General features: G+C 40.7%; 1 protein-coding gene across 7 annotated transcripts in view; it reads right to left on the bottom strand.

Moving 5' to 3' along the window:
* Positions 1-1,950: 1,950 nt before the first annotated feature.
* Positions 1,951-19,044, bottom strand: part of atg13 (ATG13 autophagy related 13 homolog (S. cerevisiae)) — a 79,775-nt gene continuing 62,681 nt past the window's right edge. For all 7 annotated transcript variants that reach the window (XM_087996745.1, XM_087996746.1, XM_087996747.1 and 4 more), the window contains 6 exons: positions 18,620-18,759; positions 17,105-17,222; positions 15,797-15,874; positions 14,842-14,955; positions 5,441-5,569; positions 1,951-2,581 (listed from right to left, as the gene is read on the bottom strand). In XM_087996745.1, coding sequence (XP_087852871.1) covers positions 2,504-2,581; positions 5,441-5,569; positions 14,842-14,955; positions 15,797-15,874; positions 17,105-17,222; positions 18,620-18,759 — 657 coding nt within the window. In that variant the 3' untranslated portion in view covers positions 1,951-2,503. The remainder of the gene's footprint in view (positions 2,582-5,440; positions 5,570-14,841; positions 14,956-15,796; positions 15,875-17,104; positions 17,223-18,619; positions 18,760-19,044) is intronic.

Raw genomic sequence — 19,044 nt, forward strand, 5'->3', positions numbered from 1 at the left:
GGTTGAATAGGCTTGGGGCTGTTTTCCCTTGAGTGTTGGAGGCTGAGAGGTGACTTTACAGAGGTCATGAGGGGCATGGATAGGACAAATAGACAAAGTCTTTTCCTTGGGGTGGGGGAGTCCAGAACTATAGTGCATAGGTTTAGGGTGAGAGGGAAAAGATATAAAAGAGACTTAAGGGGCAACCTTTTCACTCAGAGGGTGGTACGTATATGGAATGAGCTGCCACAGGAAGTGGTGGAGGCCTGTACAATTATAACATGTAAAAGGCATCCGAATGGGTATATGAATGGGAAGGGTTTGGAGGGATATGGGCCAGATGCTGGCAGGTGGGACGAGATTGGTCGGGGCTATCTGGGCGGCATGAACAAGTTAGAATGAAGGGTCTGTTTCCGTGCTGTACATCTCTATGACGTAATCCCAACTGCTAGAGCACTTTGATCTTATGATTTTTCTGTTGTTCAATGAAAGTTAAGGTTGCAACCTGGTGGAAGACTTCACAACAGCAGCAGCTCGTTACCTACCTTCTCAAGGGCAATTAGGGATAGACAATAGGTCCTGGTGCAGTCAGTGACACCCCCATCCCATGAATAAATAAGATGCAAATCTGATGCTCCCTCATTCAAGCATGACAATGTTTCATGCTATTGTGAGCACTACAGAGAGAATAGCTATTATTCAGACAGACTTAGAACATCACGTGGCACTTAGAATGACTAGGCTCTTGAGCTTGTTGGAGCTAGAATGACATTCACTCACACAGCTAATGGTTAAAAGTGAACAAAGAATAACAAACATGGGAATGTATTTATAATAAAGTTCCATCCAAACCACCTATGAATGCCAGTGACTTTGGCCATTTCTTTCTCAGAGACACTGCAGTGATGTGCTGCTTTTTTCTTCAGAGGGGGAAAGAGAGGAGGAGCTGGTCTCTTCATAACAGTGGATGTCACTGCTGATTGTAGGTGACAAGAGAGAAAATAAGTTACAAAACAGAGGCAGATGTTTGGGGATGTTAAGATACATTCAGAGTGGTGGTAATGGGAGAGCAGCACAGCATCTGACAATGAATCGTACTTTGTTGTCAGGATATGGAGGTCTCAAGTGCACGAAAAGTGGTTGTGGCCCTACTCTGCCATTAAGACAAGACTTCTCTTATAGGAGATTAAGGAGATGAATACTGGACAGCATGAAAGTGGCTGGCACAGTTGGTAATGCTGATTTGGGGCAAGGGAAAAGGTGTGCACGTGCGTGCAGGTGTGTGGTGGTGAGGTATCCTGATGGAGTTAGTCGGCAGTGTATGGGACATTGCAAGTTCTATGGGTTATAATTTAAAAATACATATCCCCAAATTCATTTGTTCATTTAAGCCTTTAACCAATTAAACTATCAGGAAACAGGTTATAAGTAATACAAAGTAAGGAAGAGCAGTGACGTTATGGGTGTACAATGCCATTTACATGCTTGGAATTTGTGGCGTCTAGTTTCTTAGGAAGGAAAAGATATTTTAAGGTAAGATGATTGGTGTATTAATAAGATGCAACTTCTGGAAGTAGTTGTTCAATTGTGAGATTCTCAAGTCACCACTTAAGGTTTGGGGGCGGTTAAAAGGTCACAGAAGTTCTTCTCCATTTTGAGATTTGGATTGTTTTAATTCTCTGTATATTTATCCATTTTTCTCACTATTGCGCACATCACAGCACTGGCCCACATTTTAGGTCATGTGATCTTTTTTTATTCTAGATTTCCAGCATATGCAGCATTTTTGGTTGACCATTTCCCCCAACAAAGTCAAAATGTAACTGGGTGGACTGACATATACGGTTGTCATCCTTCAGATTTACTGTCTCAGAATCAGAATTCATTGCAGCGTCCCCAATTTGTATTTTATGTAAAGTCCACCGCATCATAACATATCCAGAACTGACAAGAGGGAAATAAATACAACTATTTCATTTTGTTTTTAGCTTTATATTAGCACAGGAACAGGGAAAAGCTCATCAGGATATTTTAAATTATAAATAGGAAGTACATTTACACCTTTATCACCAAGACGACCAAACTGGTACAAGCCCAGCTGGTTTTTGTCGTTTATTTTTCTACAGTGAAGTGAGAAGCTACAAATGACAGCTCAAAGGAACAACATGCTGTACCTTAAATTAGAAATCATCTTTTGAATATAACCGGGCTTGCAAGAAAGACACAAGACTTCAGAGTTCAATATAAACAAATGCAGTGATTAAATATTGCTTGGCTTTACAAGATATTTACACAGGTGTGTACAGTAAATTAAGATAGACTCTCACTTTTCAATACAGCAGCAAATCAGTGAGTATAACCTGAAATGTACTTATAGACTGCAGGTAGAACATCTATAGAAATAAGGAGATTTTGTACTTCTAAAAATATATACATTTTATTTATAGCAGAAGAAAAACAGCTTTCAACTTCAGTTTTTTGCTGCAGGTATAGTTCCTGAAGCAGGATAAGATACTGTCCTTGGTTACTGCAGTGTGTCTACAAAGGCATCAAATTCTTCCATGTTCTTCTCATAGATTGCCAGCTTCTCAGGCAAAGAATCCTGAAGCAGAAATAAAATGGAAGAGAAAAAACAGCTCTTATAACTTAATTGTGAAATTCTCACCCGATTCAGAAAGTGGGTTATCAAGCTGCCCACCTCAGTTTCAGCCTATGATCTTGACTAACATTTTTGGAGAGCTACAGTGCTAGAGTCACAGTTCACCATATTTGAGGAACAAGGTCCTCACTAACTCAGGTGAGTATTCAAAATTTCACGGCAATTTTGATACCTCACCTTATCTATACTTGTACTGCAGGTTCCTTTTCTACATTGCATTTCCCCATTCATCACATTTCATCACCTCAAAGTCTGCTCATGTCCCCCAATTTTTCTGTTTTTATTGATTTCAATCAAGCTTTCTGCAGAGAAGAAATGACTCAAACATTATCATCATTGCTGAAACACTTGCTCAGGTTCTTAATAGAAAATGTTACAATCGTCAGTCCCAATTGATAACACCCTCTTTGTCTACTCTCTTTAATGCTCCTGCCTTGAAGATGTTGATGTAATTTCACAAGCCTTAGCAAATGCCTGATATCACACTCAATTGACCGTTTTTTATGAGGCTGGGATGATGGGGGTCAGTTGATTTCACCTTCTTTGATCAGCATACATATAGCAAGACTGCCTAATTTTTCTTTTCATTGATCCTTTTAAGCTGGTCCCCCTGAGCCATAATGCAGTACCCCTCAGCCATCCACGATTCCAACCTGGATCCCAATTGACTGAAATAGAATCTATCAGACCAGATAGGCTATTTAGCCCAAGAGTCTAGATTAGAGTGGCGCTGGAAAAGCACAGCAGTTCAGGCAGCATCCAAGGAGCAGTAAAATCGACGTTTCCGACAAAAGCCCTTCATCAGGAATACAGGCAGAGAGCCTGAAGGGTGGAGAGATAAATGAGAGGAGGGTGGGGGTGGGGAGAAAGTAGCATAGAGTACAATAGGTGAATGGGGGTGGGGATGGAGGGGGAAGGTGGAATGGATAGGTGGAAAAGAAGATAGGCAGGTAGGACAAGTCATGGGGACAGTGCTGAGCTGGAAGTTTGGAACTGGGGTGAGGTGGGGGAAGGGGAAATGAGGAAACTATTGAAGTCCACATTGATGCCCTGGAGTTGAAGTGTTCTGAGGCATTTTTCCTCCAGGCGTCTGGTGGTGAGGGAGCGACGGTGAAGGAGGCCCAGGACCTCCATGTCCTCGGCAGAGTGGGAGGGGGAGTTGAAATGTTGGGCCACAGAGCGGTGTGGTTGATTGGCGCGGGTGTCCCGGAGATGTTCCCTAAAGCGCTCTGCTAGGAGGCGTCCAGTCTCCCCAATGTAGAGGAGACCGCATCGGGAGCAACGGATACAATAAATGATATTGGTGGATGCGCAGGTAAAACCTTGATGGATGTGGAAGGCTCCTTTAGGGCCTTGGATGGAGGTGAGGGAAGAGGTGTGGGCGAAGGTTTTGCAATTCCTGTGGTGGCAGGGGAAGGTGCCAGGATGGGAGGGTGGGTTGTAGGGGGGCATGGACCTGACCAGGTAGTCACGGAGGGAATGGTCTTTGCGGAAGGCGGAAAAGTGGTGGGGAGGGAAATATATCCCTGGTGGTGGGGTCTGTTTGGAGGTGGCGGAAATGTCGGCGGATGATTTGGTTTATGCAAAGGTTGGTAAGGGTGGAAGGTGAGCACCAGGGGCGTTCTGTCCTTGTTACGGTTGGAGGGGTGGGGTCTGAGGGCGGAGGTGCAAGATGTGGACAAGATGCGTTGGAGGGCATCTTTAACCACGAGGGAAGGGAAATTGCGGTCTCTAAAGAAGGTGGCCATCTGGTGTATTCTGTGTCCTCCTGGAATTGGGAATACGAGATGGCATTTTTGCAGGAGCTAGGGTGGGAAGAGTTGTAATCCAGGTAGCTGTGGGAGTCGGTGGGTTTGTAAAAAATGTCGGTGTCAAGTCGGTCGTCATTAATGGAGATGGAGAGGTCCAGGAAGGGGAGGGAGGTGTCAGAGATGGTCCAGTTAAATTTAAGGTCAGGGTGGAATGTGTTGGTGAAGATCCAGGCTCCTCAGCAAATCTGGTAGTGCAGTCACCTAATTATTTTTACAGCCAATTTTCAGGTATGCAAGCCACTCAAATTTACTCGTCACAGTAAATAGCCATGTTCAACTTTGGTGATATAAAAGCGTTCCTCAAGATCGCAAGCCAATTAACTTCATGCAGAGCAAGTGAAACAGGGCTGCCGGAGGAAAAGGAGGAGATGGGCAGAGGAATAATAAGATCTCTCCTAGAATATTCCCTCAAAGTGATGAGCCCTGGTGAACTCTATTGCTTTGGCTTAAGAGAACTGCTTTGAAGATGAGATAATAGAAAACAAAACTGTAATAATGAAAAGTTACAGCGTTGCAGCATAGAGCATATTAATTACATTATGAGCAATGTGTAACATTTGACTTTATAAAAGAAAGGCTGATCCTTAAAATATCCATAGTTTTACATCCTTGGGCAATTGACTCAATTGACTCATTTATCTCTCCACCCTGCAGGCACTCTGCCTCTATTCCTGATGAAGGCTTTTGCCCAAAACATCGATTCTCCTGCTCCTCGGATGCTGCCTGAATTGCTGTGCTTTTCCAGCACCACACTAACCTAGAAATTGATTCAATTGCTCTAGTTCAACTAACTGCAGGTAGTCGGGAACACTTGCTACCTCTCGCTCCTCTCTGTAGGAGAATTACAGCTAAAGAGGTGAGATGAACAAAAACTTATAGCTTATCTAAATACAGCACAATAACAATTAGTCAGAGGAAGTACTTTGATTTCTGAACCGTTGAGATTTTGCACTACATATTTTATTTTAAACAGAAGCCTGTATTTTCTTACCAGATCCTCGGCCATTGACTGGGCACTGATGTCTATTGAGAGGCTGCTCAGTTGAGGAGGATTCTGAAATTCCCTATAAAAGGTACCCAGATCCATAGGCAGAAAATCATCCTTGGAAAAGGCTGGCTTCTAAACAACAGAAGGGAAGAAACAAAATGCCACAATTACCTTGATGACTTATTTTAAAACAAACTAAACATTAAATAGGCAGTTTTACATCCATATCTTTTATATCATTTGAGAATTCAGCACCAGCAGATACGAGTGTTAAATGATCAGTGATATAGAGCAGGTTGATCAAGTCAGACAGACGAACATTTAACATAATTCTTTGATCGTAGCAGATCGATGCTGAATGTTCTGTGATGCATGTGCAGCAGAAAACATTCAAAGCAGGAATACCAATGTTCCATAATTGCTATATTTTAAATGGAGAAAGTGTGTAAAAACTGATGTTAATTCCTGATAATCTGAGTATAGAGTCATACAGATGTACAGCATGGAAACAGACCCTTCGGTCCAACTCGTCCATGCTGACCAGATACCCCACCCCAATCTCGTCCCACCTGCTAGCCTCTGGCCCATATCGCTCCAAATCCTTCCTATTCATATGAAGTTGCTGATCCACAATACCGAAGACATAAATAATCTACATTGCTAATTGGTTAACTGCTTTGACGATATTGCCACCATTTAGGAGTTAATTGCATGATGACTTTTCTTTATTATTAATGAGATGGGAGTGTTTTGGCAAGGCCTGTATCAGGATGTTGCCCATCCTGAATTGCCTTCAATGGTTGCAATTTCTTGCAACTCAACAGGGAAAATTTTAAACTTTCAAAAGAATGAGGCAGGTTTGTTTCAGGTGCAAAATTAAAAAGTAATTCAAAACAGGAATTCCACTTGCATCAAACCATAAGACAAAAAGATGGAGAAGCAGAAGCCAAACCAATGTTGAGTCTACTTCAACATTCAGTGAGGTCATGGCCGATCTGATCATCCTCAACTCCACTTTCCTGCCTTTCCCCCTCAACCCTTGATCCTCTTACTGCTTAAAAATCTCTCTCAGTCTTGACTGTACTTAAATGACCCAGTCTTGACAATCCTCTACAGTAAAGAATTCCACAGATTCACTGCCCTCTGAGAAAACTCCTCATTGCTGTCTTTAAATAGATGACCCCTCATTCTGAGATTGTGCCCTTTGTCCTAGATTCTCTGCACTTACACTCTCAAGCACCCAAACAATCCTATGTGTCAATAAGGTCTCCTTTCATTCAAACTACAGCCAATACAAGCCCAATGTACTCAACATCTCCCCATTAGAAAATCCCTCCATAATGGAATTAACCTTGTGAACCTCCTTGAGAATGCCTCCAGTCTTTCCTAAGATAATGGGAGCAAACCTGGTCACAGTATTCCTGATCCAGTCTGACTAGTGCCTTATATGATTTTAGCAGATCTCCTACTGAAGTAGGGACACTTGACTTGAATCGTTGACTCTGTTTTCTCTCTACAGATACTGCGCAACTTGCTAAGCTTCTCTAGCAATGTTTGTTTTTGTTTCGGATTTCCAGCATCCTTTTCTCACTACTTTTATATTCTATTTTGCAATAAAGGATAACAATCCAATAGCCTTCTTCATTATCTGCTGAACTTTGATGCTAGTTTTTTGTGATTCATAGTTGATGACTCCCAAATCTCTCTGTTCTGTAGCTTACTGCAATCCACCCCCATTTAAATAATATTCAGCTGTTCTATTCTTCTTGCCAAAATGCATGACCTCACATGTTCCCAAATTATATTCCAACTGCAATAATCCCTCTAATTCTTTTCAGTGTGTGGGCTTCCAGGATCCATATGCCTCATTGATTTCTCAAAGAGGAAGTCAATGTTGATCAGCGTGCGGAACCTCTGAATGGCTAAGTGGCCAGTCAGATCACAATGAACAATGTCCATTTGCCAATTTTCAACCTCATTCAACCTACCCAGAACCGTCTGTAGATTCTGTGTCAGCCTCCCCAAACATGCCCAACTCTGACTTTAAACCGCTTTGCAGAGAGAGTGTAAATTCAAGTGAATGTGTAAATAAGGCAGCAACTTTACATTTTAACAGCAATTCTATTTTTACCACATGCAAACGGTTTCTCTCGCATTGGGACACTTGGTGAGCAAAAGGCCTTAAGGTTCACAGCCTTTATTTCACTGCTTTTGGGCCTGCAGGAGCAATTGTCACACACAAGATATCCAATGATTGCTTCTGCAATCTAACTGCCCTCTCTCCACCAGGTGGCATAGTGTAATGTCACTGCACTATTACGCGAGAACCGCAGACTGGAGACACTGGTTCAAATCCCACTGTAACAGATTGTGAAATCCGAATTCAATAAAAAGGAAAATAGAATTAAAAAGTAGCCTGTAACCACTGTTGACTGTCATAAAAACACACGCAGTCTGCCAATGTCCTTTAGGGAAGGCAATCTGCCATCTAGCTGCTCTTTGAAATGATCTAGCAAGCCACTCAGTTGTATCAAAGCACAAAAAAACTAAAGAAAAGCATAAAACCAGACAGATTGCCTGGCATCGATCTCGGCACTGTTATCAACAACTGGAAACAGCAGTTGACCCTGTGAAGTCCTCCTTTGCAACAGAGATACTACCACTGCACCACCAGAACGCTCGAGGTTCTCAAAATACGGCTCTAGATTCAACAAACTTCAGCTGGTTCATCCATGAACTGCCCTTCATAACAAGATTAGAATATTCATTGAGCAACATTCAGCAAGAGAAAGTCCAGGCTTATGCAGATGAGAAGTAAGTAAAATTAACACCACACAAGTGCCAGCCAATGATCATCAAGTGAAGAGAATCTAACCATCACCAATATACATTCAATGGCATTGCTCTTGTTGAATTCCTGAATATCAACATCCTAGGAGGGTCACCATTGATCAGAAAATGAACTGGAACGAACATATAAATCCTGTATCTAAAAGAGCAGGTCAGAGAGTATGAATTCTGCATTCAGTATCTAACCTCCTGTCTTGCAAAAGCCTGTCCACCATCTAAAAGGCACAAGTCAAGACAGGGTAAACTCAAGATATTTTGATGATCAGGGTGTGCAGATCCAGGTGTCACAGTTCAAGGATATGGTTCAGGCTATTTAGGACTGAGATGAGGATAAATTTCTTCACCCAGAGTGTGTCAGCCTCAGAAAACCCTAGCCACAGAAAGCAGTGGAGGTTAAAAAAAAAACAATGTTTTCAAGCAGGAGACATATATAGTTTTTAGGGCTAAAGAAATCAAACAAAGAGTATATGGCAAAAAGTGGGAACAGGATAGTGAGTTGGGTGATCAGTCATGATCATGTTGAATTACTGAATTTGCAGGTTTGAGGGGCTGAACAGTATCTCCTGCTCCTAATTTCTATTTTACTAAGTCAGAAGGAGTATGATGAAATACTGTCCACTTGCCTGAAAGATGCATGACACCACCCAGGACAAAGCAGCTTGCTTCTCTGGCACCCCATACCCCCACCTTCAACATTGAGCTACTCGGCAACTGATGCATTGTGGTAGGAATCTACACCATCCATAGGATGCACTGCAGCAACTTACCCAAGTACCTCGGACAGCACCTATCATATAGGTCAAGGGTTACAGACACATGAGAACAATACCACCATCATCTTTAAGTTGCCATCCATATCCACATGGTATTTAATTTGGAAATTCATAATTGTTTCTTCGCTGTTACTAACACAAAACCCTGGAACACTATTCCTAGCAGCACTCTGGGTTTCTCAAGATCCCAAGAATTGCAGCAGTTTTAGAAGGTAGCACACCAGGGTCTGCAGGCCAATTAAGACCTAGCCAGTGACACCAAGATCCTAGGAACAAATGAAAGTGACCTGCCTCCCCACTCCTACATTCTCTATGATCAGATCTGTATAATCTGTCTCTCCTCCTCTCCATTGCACAACGTCCCAGTTCTCAGAACGTGTGTGTGCGTGCCGAATGTACAGAAGAAAACCACAAGGGTATATTGCAGTTTTACTTCTGGGTTTCAGAACATCATTCCCCATCACCTAGCCACCCTAATCTGCCTCTGAACTAACACTGTGACAATACTGTGGTTTTAAGAGACATTTTAATGAAGAAAGGTTGAGACAGATGTGACAAGCAGTCTGCTTAAAATAAGCAGCCTGGATGGGTGGGGTCAAGTTCCCACAGAACCAGGATTTTTAGTTTTAGCTTTCTGTAGTTGTTGGGGTCTTGAAGCTGGATGCAAAGCACTTGTTCCTCTCTATTACAGCTAAAAGCTGGGGTTCTCTTCCTGCTGCTAGAATAGCATGTGAGAAAATCTATTTTACTGAATTTGCCTTTGTCAATGGTGTGTTTATGGGATAGTACTATATTGGAACAGTTAACTAGTAGTAGTTAATATATATTATCATTTTGTTTACTTTGTCTGTATTTTAACAATAGTGTAAAAGTAAAGTATGTTTTGCTTAAAGTCAAGTAGTTTGACTAATCAAATTGTATTTGGAATGCAATACACTTACCTTTAAAATAAGAAATAGTTAGGGTTTAGGTTACCCACTTAATATATTTTGATGGGTTTTGGTCTGGTCCATAACAATATTCAGCCCAAACTTACACAGATTGATCTGATAGAATAAGAAGTGTCCTTTGAATCAAAGCTTACACTGCTAGTTTCTTACTCTATCTATCTACCTGTTTGCGTATCTCTCTCATTTGGATTAAAAGTATTGGTCTACATGTAACAGTATGACAAAATGGCACTTACTTTCTTCCTGAATGGAACTACTCATTGCATGCACAAAGATTCAAGTTTCTGCTCATAGGAGATTTGATCTGCTTTTAAACTTCCCATGTTGTGTTTGTGTTACTGGAAAGCAGCCCAACTTCTAATAGGTTCTGTTCAAAACATTAACCTGCTTATTCTCTTCCAGTGTCTCTGTTTTCTTTTCAGAGTTTCAGCTTCACTTGTTGGAGTCAGAGATTTAAAAATGAATAAACTCTGGGACAGATTCAAGTTTCCTTGTCTTTGAGCAGTGGAATCTGAAACAGACTCCAAACAAAATCAGCAAAGTAAGGCAGACTTGTATTTATACAAAACTGTATTTACTGCCACTTCTACTGCAGCAGGGTACACAAGCAAACTATGTGGATGTCGCAAAATCATGTAGGAAAGTGTGTTGAGAGGTCGATGTGAAGAGGCTTCAATGATGCTTAATGAGTGGTTTAAAACATGACAGATGGAATATAATGTGGACAAGTGGGAGGTGACCCACTTTGGAAGGAGGAACAGAAGTTCAGAATATTTATTAAATATTGAGAGACTGGGAAATGTATAAAAGGTGTCCTCCTTGTATATAAGTCACTGAAAGCTGATATGCAGATGCAGTAAGCAAATAGGAAGGCAAATAGTAAGATAACCTTTATCATTAGAAATTTTGAATACAGGATTACTGACCTTTGTTTCAACTGCTTAGAGCCTTGGTGGGAATGCAGCTGGGGCACCAAGTGTAGTTTTGGTCCCTTACCAAGGAAGGGATATACTTTCCATACAGTGAGTTCACTAAACTGTCCAATGAGGACAAATTGAGGAGACTGGATTTGTAATCTCAAGAACTCAGAAGAAGGAGAGGTGATGTCACAGAGACAGTGAATGTTTCCCCTGGCTGCAGGGGGGATTCTAGAATCAAGGACACAGTTTCAGAAAAAGGGGTAAGCCACCTAGGGTGAGACAAGACAGAATTTTTTCACTCAGAGTGTAGTCAATCTTTGGAAATCACTGCCCAAGAGAGCTATAGCAGTTCAGTCACTGAATATGTTCAAGACATCATTGATAGATTTCCAGAGAGTAATGACATTAAGGGATTTGGTAGGAGAATGGCACTGACGTAGCCAATCAATCGTTACCTGGAATAGGGTCTGAACGATCAACTCCGTTCCTATGTTCCTAAACCCTTTGCGTGATTCTGATCAAGAGTTACATATTAGGGCAGGTCACCAAGGATAGTGCCATGAATTCTTTTAGCACCACCAGAGATCAGACAGAGAATTAGTTAGCTTCTCATCCAAGGGCAACACCTTGGACAATGTATCATTATATCAGTATTGCACTGGAATGTTAACCTACAATTTTGTGCTCAAGTCTCTACGGTGACACTTGGATCCTAAGCCTTTTGACTCATTGGTGAGAATGCTGTAAATGGAGCTAACACTATCAGTTGAAATAAAGGGACTGAAAATATTCTGGGCGGAACTGGGATACTCATGGACTAATATGACTGATCAAGTGCTCCACGAGACACAATGATTCCAGTCCTTCTGGAGAAATGCAAGGAACTTGGTGCCTTTAGTTGAATCTTACTCAACCTCCTTAGATTACATTTAGTGTAAAATATTAGTGCTTTGTTCAGCTCTTGGGGGAATTCTTTCCCATGCCTGTTATACTGATGCTCTGATGTGGTTTTTTTTTCACCTGGGAACTACTGTCCAGAAGGTGCTGAGCTTTCTACCACCGAACACTCATTTCATGTTTCCGTCAACTCGTAATTTGACTTCACTTATGCCTCAGAGGTATTACTTCATCTACAAAGTCCCATTTCCTCTCCTGTCAGTCGTTTCACATTCACAACAGAATTGCAATGGTAGAATAGCAGATTATTTGGCCCATCAAATCCACACCTCTGAACAGCATTCCACCCAGACACGCCCTTCCCAACCCTGCATTTCCAATGGCTAATCCACCCAGCCTGCACATCATAGTATCATAGAATTCCTACAGTGTAGAAACAGGCCCTTCGGCCCAACAGGTCCACACTGACCCTCTGAAGAGTAACACACCTAGACCCATTCCTCCACCCTACCCAATATTTACCCCTGACTAATGCACCTAACGTGCGCGTCCCTGAACACTATGGGCAAACCACTGGACACTGAAGCCCACCATCCTGAGTACATTCCGCACTCTATCCTCAGTGCTTCCCCCAAGTGATGCTCAATATGGAGAAGTAGTGTTTCAGTAGCTGGGGGGAGTGGGGGGGCGCACTAGGGTATTCAGCAGGAGGTTTCCTTGCTCATGATTGAGGCTTCAAAGGACAACAGCCTCCTGTTGTCTCTAGAATATTGTGCTGTCTCTCTTCGATTTGTCCTGCCAGTGGAACGGAATATGTCAAAGGATGGTGATGGTATGTCTGGGACATGGTATATAATCATTATATCATTCCATGAGTATGAGGATCGGGGGTTGCTTGACTAGTCTGTGAAACAGCTCTCTCAATTAGGGCATTAGCTCTCAGATGTTAGTATTGTCCATTTCTTTTGCTGTTGCTATTCTGTGATATTAATTCTCTGACCTCTGAAACTCTTCCAAAGAGTTCTGTATTATCATCTCTATGTAAGCTTTTGAAAAATCTCTATGCTTTTGACTTCCTAATTTTCACTCATTTACACCCATTGTTCACTTTTTTGAAGAAAAGTCATAGAATCATACAGCACAGAAACCGACCATTTGGTCCAAATAGTCCACACCAACCATATTCCCAAACTGAATTAGTCCCACCTGCCTGCATTTGGCCGATATCACTCCAAACCTTTCCTATTCACGTACTTATCCAAATGTCTTTCATATGTTGTAACTGTACTTGCATCCATCACTTCCTCTGGAAGTTCATTCCACACAATAATCATTCTCTGTGTAAAGAAGCTGCTCCTCATGTCCCTTTTAAATCTTTCTCCTTTCACCGTAAAAACATGCCCCCGGGTTTTGAATTCCCCCACCCTAGAGAAAAGACCTTGCTATTCATCTTATCTATGCTCATGATTTTATAAACCTATATAAGACCACCCTTACACCTCCTACACTCCAGTTAAAAAATAAGGTCCCAGCATATCCTATTATTTTTATAATTCAAACCCTTTATTCCTAGAAACATCCTGGTAAATCTCTATTGAACCCTCTCCAGTTTAATAACATCCTTCTTATAACAGCGTGACCAGAACCCCACACAGTACTCTGGACGAGACCTCATCAACATCCTGTATAAGTACAACATGACATCCAATCTCTTATACTCAAAGGTCTGAACAATGAAGGCAAGCGTGCTGTATGCTTTTTTAACCACCCTGTATACCTGTGATGCAATTTCAAAGAACTGTATATATGAACCCCGAGGTCTCTCTGTTCTACAACACGACCCAGGCTCTACCATTAATTGTATAATTGTGAGGAACGCTGTAGCATTATAGATTGTGGAGGCTATGAACAGCTATTTTGTGGTGATGGTGCACTACTCAATCTTGACACATATTGAAAACATTTATTCAGAAGATTAACAACATTGTATAGCCCATATAAGGTGCAGTTACAAGATGAGCGGGAGAATCATGTTTGTTGCGTGAACAGCTTACACTTTCTTAAGTTCTCAGTCCCTACCATATTTTTCTAACTGTTCAGACATAGATTAACAGTAAAATCACAAAGCTGTGTACTTCAAGTAGGTACTTTCAATATATCTTGTCAAGCACCATTTGAACATGATATAATTTTAGCTTTAATTACCATGAAGGCACGTTTCCAATCTCAGTCACACTAACAGTGAAAAGTGATGATTGATGACTGAACATACCCCAGGATAGTGGACATTGAAATACTAATTTAAGAGATCAAATTAGATGAACACATTGCATATAGTCAGTAAAGCAGGATCTGATAAATCTTTCTATACAGTAAAGACTAAATTACCAAAGAGCCAATATGTTCCTGCTTAATTTTTTAAACTGTAATTTCTACTTGCAAAGCACTGATTTCTTGAATGGAGGATGTTTTCTATTAGCAGGGATCATTTACTTGTTACTTATTTAACCCCACAGGGAATTACAGCTCACTCTAATTGTTTTCTCACCATTATGATTGCAGAATTCCAAAGGGGTGCTGGATAGTACTAAGGAGCTGGAAACACAGCATATTTTCCTCTTCCAAAACAGAGGCAAACTGAAATGTTCCTACCACAATCCCACAAGATAGCAAACTTGATGCAGGCTAGGGGATTAAATTAAGAGTCATTCTGGCACATCTGTTTTAGCTATTCACTGAATAAGACATTGGATGAACAGCCAACACTTTTTCTCCCCCAGTCATTTCATTGCTTTCTCTTTAAAATAAAATTTAGAGATCATTCCCATCAGCCCAGGGACAATGGACAAAATGGTTTTTCTTTGTGCCGCAGGGTGAATTTTAAATACTCAGAGACCATAGAATCAATGACCTGAAAGGTTCATTTAAATTTTACAATTTGGGCAATGTCAGTTGCAATTCTGAATGAACTATAACTGCCTGCTCCTCAAAATGCCATGAATAAAATAACTTACAAGTTCCACCATAACAAATTCATCCTGTGTGAGGCCACTGCTCCCACTGGACTGGTCTGAATGAAGACTGGCATGCAGAGGTGATTCTGGAATAGGAGAATCAGGCGGATTTACCTGGGATAAGAAGACAGAAAGATAACGTCAACTTGGATATAATGGATTCCCAATTTATAGCATTTGCGCAAACTATTTAACCAACAGAAATAACCTGGATGGCAGACAGGTTGATCACGAAGATCAGAGTGACAACACATGGATGGGTATAACCTGACATAAAGTGAATTATAGATTTTATACCAGGTTTTCAGGAGACAGCAATATAGTACATACAGAATTAGGGGAAAATAGAAGTTGCTTTCACACATCTCTAAACAGGTAGAAGGAACTGAACCATTAGCAGAAGTTTGTGACAAGATTGTTTTCGCACCCTCACAATAATAACTTGGCATACTGGCAACTTATCTTGCACTTAATTGTAAACTTAAGGGGGTATTAAAACTTGTTAGTAAGACAAAACTACAACACTACCAGCTTGAGGCAACTTCAAATACTTGCCTATTTAAATGTTCATATACACTTCAGAATATTAAGAAAATGGGGAAAGAGAGTGAGAAATAATTAATCATAATTTGTTAAGTTGATAAAATCCTGCTACATCTTACAAATGAATCTAAATTCCAGTGTTGAATTCAAGTCTAGTAAATCCTATTTACTAGAGATCAGAAACATATATACAGCTCTTTAGTGACATGAGGTGTGATCATATTCCCAAGAATCTGAACTGAAGCTTTTATCGGTTGTCTAAGTAATATCCACACTAGTGAATCAGTTTAATTTTCTAGATGGATCATTTTCATGGTATAAAAACACATCATGTGCTCCAAAGTTGCTCTAAAATAGCTTTACAAATCTTGATAATAGTCTGTCTTGAATTAACTTTCACTGGCAGACTTACCATGACATCAGTGTCCTCAGATTCAACAATTTTCGGTGCAAATACAGCAAATGGTAAATCCATATTGGCAGCAGTGACCTGTAGAAAGTAGACGCAGAACAGGTTTGTTAGAAGAAGACCTGATGTGGTACAGGGAAGTAACAAAAACAGCAAATGAACATTGTAATTTATATTTTTATTGTTTTCAAATGTCAACTGAATTGCTAGACTGTGTGGCAAGTTACTCAACAATGCTTTGTACTAACATGATATAGCAGTAATCAGTTGTACCAGGACATAATGACGATAACGGTAACATGACTTAATGGTGAGCATCACATGCTAACAGTCATGGAAATAAAATGTTCATGAAAGCTAGGGAAGGGAGCTGGGTGGCAAAACTAACTAAGGAAAGACTTCGTAATTTTGGAAAGAGATTGAAGGGGAAAAGACAGAATCTATTTGGTTGGAGCTGATAAGCAAAGAGGGGATGAGTAAAATACTGAGGGTGTCCTACAACCTCCAAGTAGTGACAGAAAGATAGCAAAGCAAATCTGCAGGAAATTTCAGAGCTATGTAGTGAACGGAGGATGAAAGACGGTGGTTTTCCCAAAGGTCAACGTCTGCATCACTCCTCTTTATTGCTAGATATGAATGAATGGGTATTTACATACGGATTAACATTTCAAAACTTGTCTATGATACAAAGCTCGGAGGGGTGGTAAATATTGAGGCTGATACTAATCAATTGCAACAGGACATAGGATAGGATAGCAAAATGGGCAGACAAATGGCAGATGCAATTTAATACTGTCACATGTGAGGTGATGCACTTTTGCAGAAGTACTAGGGAGAGACAATACAGACATGATGGCACAGTTCTAAACACGGTGAAGACAGATGGACCTGGGGAGGATTGTGTGTAGATTATTGAAAGTGGAAGGACATACTGAATGAGTGATTAGTACACAGAGCAGTCAGCTGGCATTTTTCTGCAGCATCCATGTTTCTATTTTAACATACATGCCAGAAAAAGATCTCACAATACAGCAATGCGATAAACTTTCACATTACAAAGCAATAGGAACATCTACAAAAAGAGCAAAAGATTGGCAGAAAGTGACTAAACACATTGAATATTATTAGATTGTAAATCTGAGAAGGAGCCATCAGATGGCATCTCAAATTCTCTAGTCAAGTAATTCAGCCCTTTATTTCATCAAATCTAAATACATGTGATTGATTCCCACTACGGTGAAACACGTTGATAGTATTTTGCTAAGAGAAGACAATCTTATTCTACCAGATATGCTATGGTTAGAATCATACCTGACTGGCTGGTTTGTTAACAAACGCTCCCACTTTCCTCGTAAAGGTAGTTTCTAACACATCCTGAGGTGTCCCGCTTTTTCCTTCACTACTCTTTGATAGCAATTCTGCTTCACCACTTCAAAAGAAAAAAAGGGAAAACTGATTAGAGGGTTTGATCTGGGATGAGGTGGGGGGGGGGGGGGGAGATTTGAAAACTGGTGAAGTTGATATATATGTAGTGTGGTTGGAGGGTCCCAAGGCGGAAGGTGAGGCATTCTTCCTCCAGTTGGTGAATGGCTTGAATTTGCCAGTGGAGGCGGCTCAGGACTTGCATGCACTTGGGGGAGTATTGGGTGGGGGGGGGGGGGGGGGGGGGGGAGGGTGAGGTGGAGTTGATGTTAGGTGGTGGTTGAACTGGTCAGCTACAGGGCAATAGGATTTTTGGTGTGCATGTCCCAGAGATGTTCCCTGAAATGCTCCAGAAGTTGACATACTGTCTCTCCAATGCAGAGGAGACCACATAGGGAGCAACAGATGCAGTACTCCACTTGCAGTAGACACTGGTCTAATCAATTTGAACATATTGCCAATTTCTGGTTGGTTGGTTGGCTTTGTGTGCTTATTTTCTTTAAAACTCTAATCTGTATTGCAGAGTTATAGGTCAGATTTCAGTTTTAGCCTGCATTTGATCTGGATTCAGGGGTATATCACAGGGATTAACTGGACAGTGTTTTGACCCTCAGTCAGATGTAACCATTTCAATAAAAGGACCAAGAGCCCATTGCAAAATGTTACCTAACAACTTTAGGGAAAATATTTTTAAATAGATTTTATGCACAATCTGAAAAAAATACAGTTGCCTTCCTGTATCTAAACCAAGAGTTTTGATTTCAATTCAAAACACTAAAGGCAGTTTTGCTGCAATTTGCAGTGAAATGACAACATTTTATGTACGTTAATACAGAATTACTTTCATTATAAGTGAATTATCTAAATTGAGGAATAAATCTGTCATTTCATTCTGTAGGTTTAGTCGTCAACTCTATACCTAGGGGAAGCAGTTATTCTATTTCACATTGGCTTGAGACACATTATTCGAGGCCCCTGAAATTACAGGGGCCCAATTTACAGACACTTGCACTTATGAACATGATCCCACACAGGGGTTCAAGATCTAACATATGAATACTTGCTCTACTTACAAACAGCTACTTTGTATTCTCCTGCATTGTGTTCTGATTCACATACAAATTGACTTGCACATACATTTAATAATTGAACCTGTTCGCAACCTAAGAACTGCCTGTCTATTTTTTCTGCCATTGTATTAGGTTTAAGCTGAAAGGTTCCGTGAGCTAACCGAAATGAAATTTTCCTAGTTGGGTGCTTGTTATACTTTCTTCACAATCAGGTTCAATAATTTGCCTGCCCAGTTTAAGAAAGATTTCTTTCACACCTTTGTAGATTTAATTTCAGTTATGCAGAATTCCGTAATTATCTCCATAATCATTAGAACTCTATTTCCATCTGTACCTGCTGGAAGGAGTTGTTGCCGCATGTTGATTCATATCTGTCAAATTACAGGTTGGCACTCTTTCACCATCAGCCTGGACACCAGGGGCAGGATGTAGAGGCAGAACAGGTATGCCTCCTTCTTTACTAGGAATTACCATCTAGGGAAAAATAATAAAGATGTTATAAGCAAATCATTAAGTATAGAAGCTCCAACTCAGTTCGACTTGCAAGATACCAATCTATTGTTTCAGTGTTAGAGTGAAGCAAAGTGCTGTTGTAATGATACAGAAATGCAAACAAGGTATTACTCAAATGTTTAATTGTATGCAGAGGTTGAATTATTAATTTGCAAATTAAATCAAATACAACAGTAATGACAGGATGATTGATGTGTTGTTGCTGCAATGTGTGGAACCTGATGTGATCCAGAATGAGCATCTGTG

This window comes from Chiloscyllium plagiosum, unplaced genomic scaffold (genome assembly GCF_037043375.1).
Source record: "Chiloscyllium plagiosum isolate Xiang-an unplaced genomic scaffold, Cpla_swu_hap1 HiC_scaffold_18, whole genome shotgun sequence".
In the NCBI taxonomy this organism is placed as follows: Eukaryota; Metazoa; Chordata; class Chondrichthyes; order Orectolobiformes; family Hemiscylliidae; genus Chiloscyllium; species Chiloscyllium plagiosum.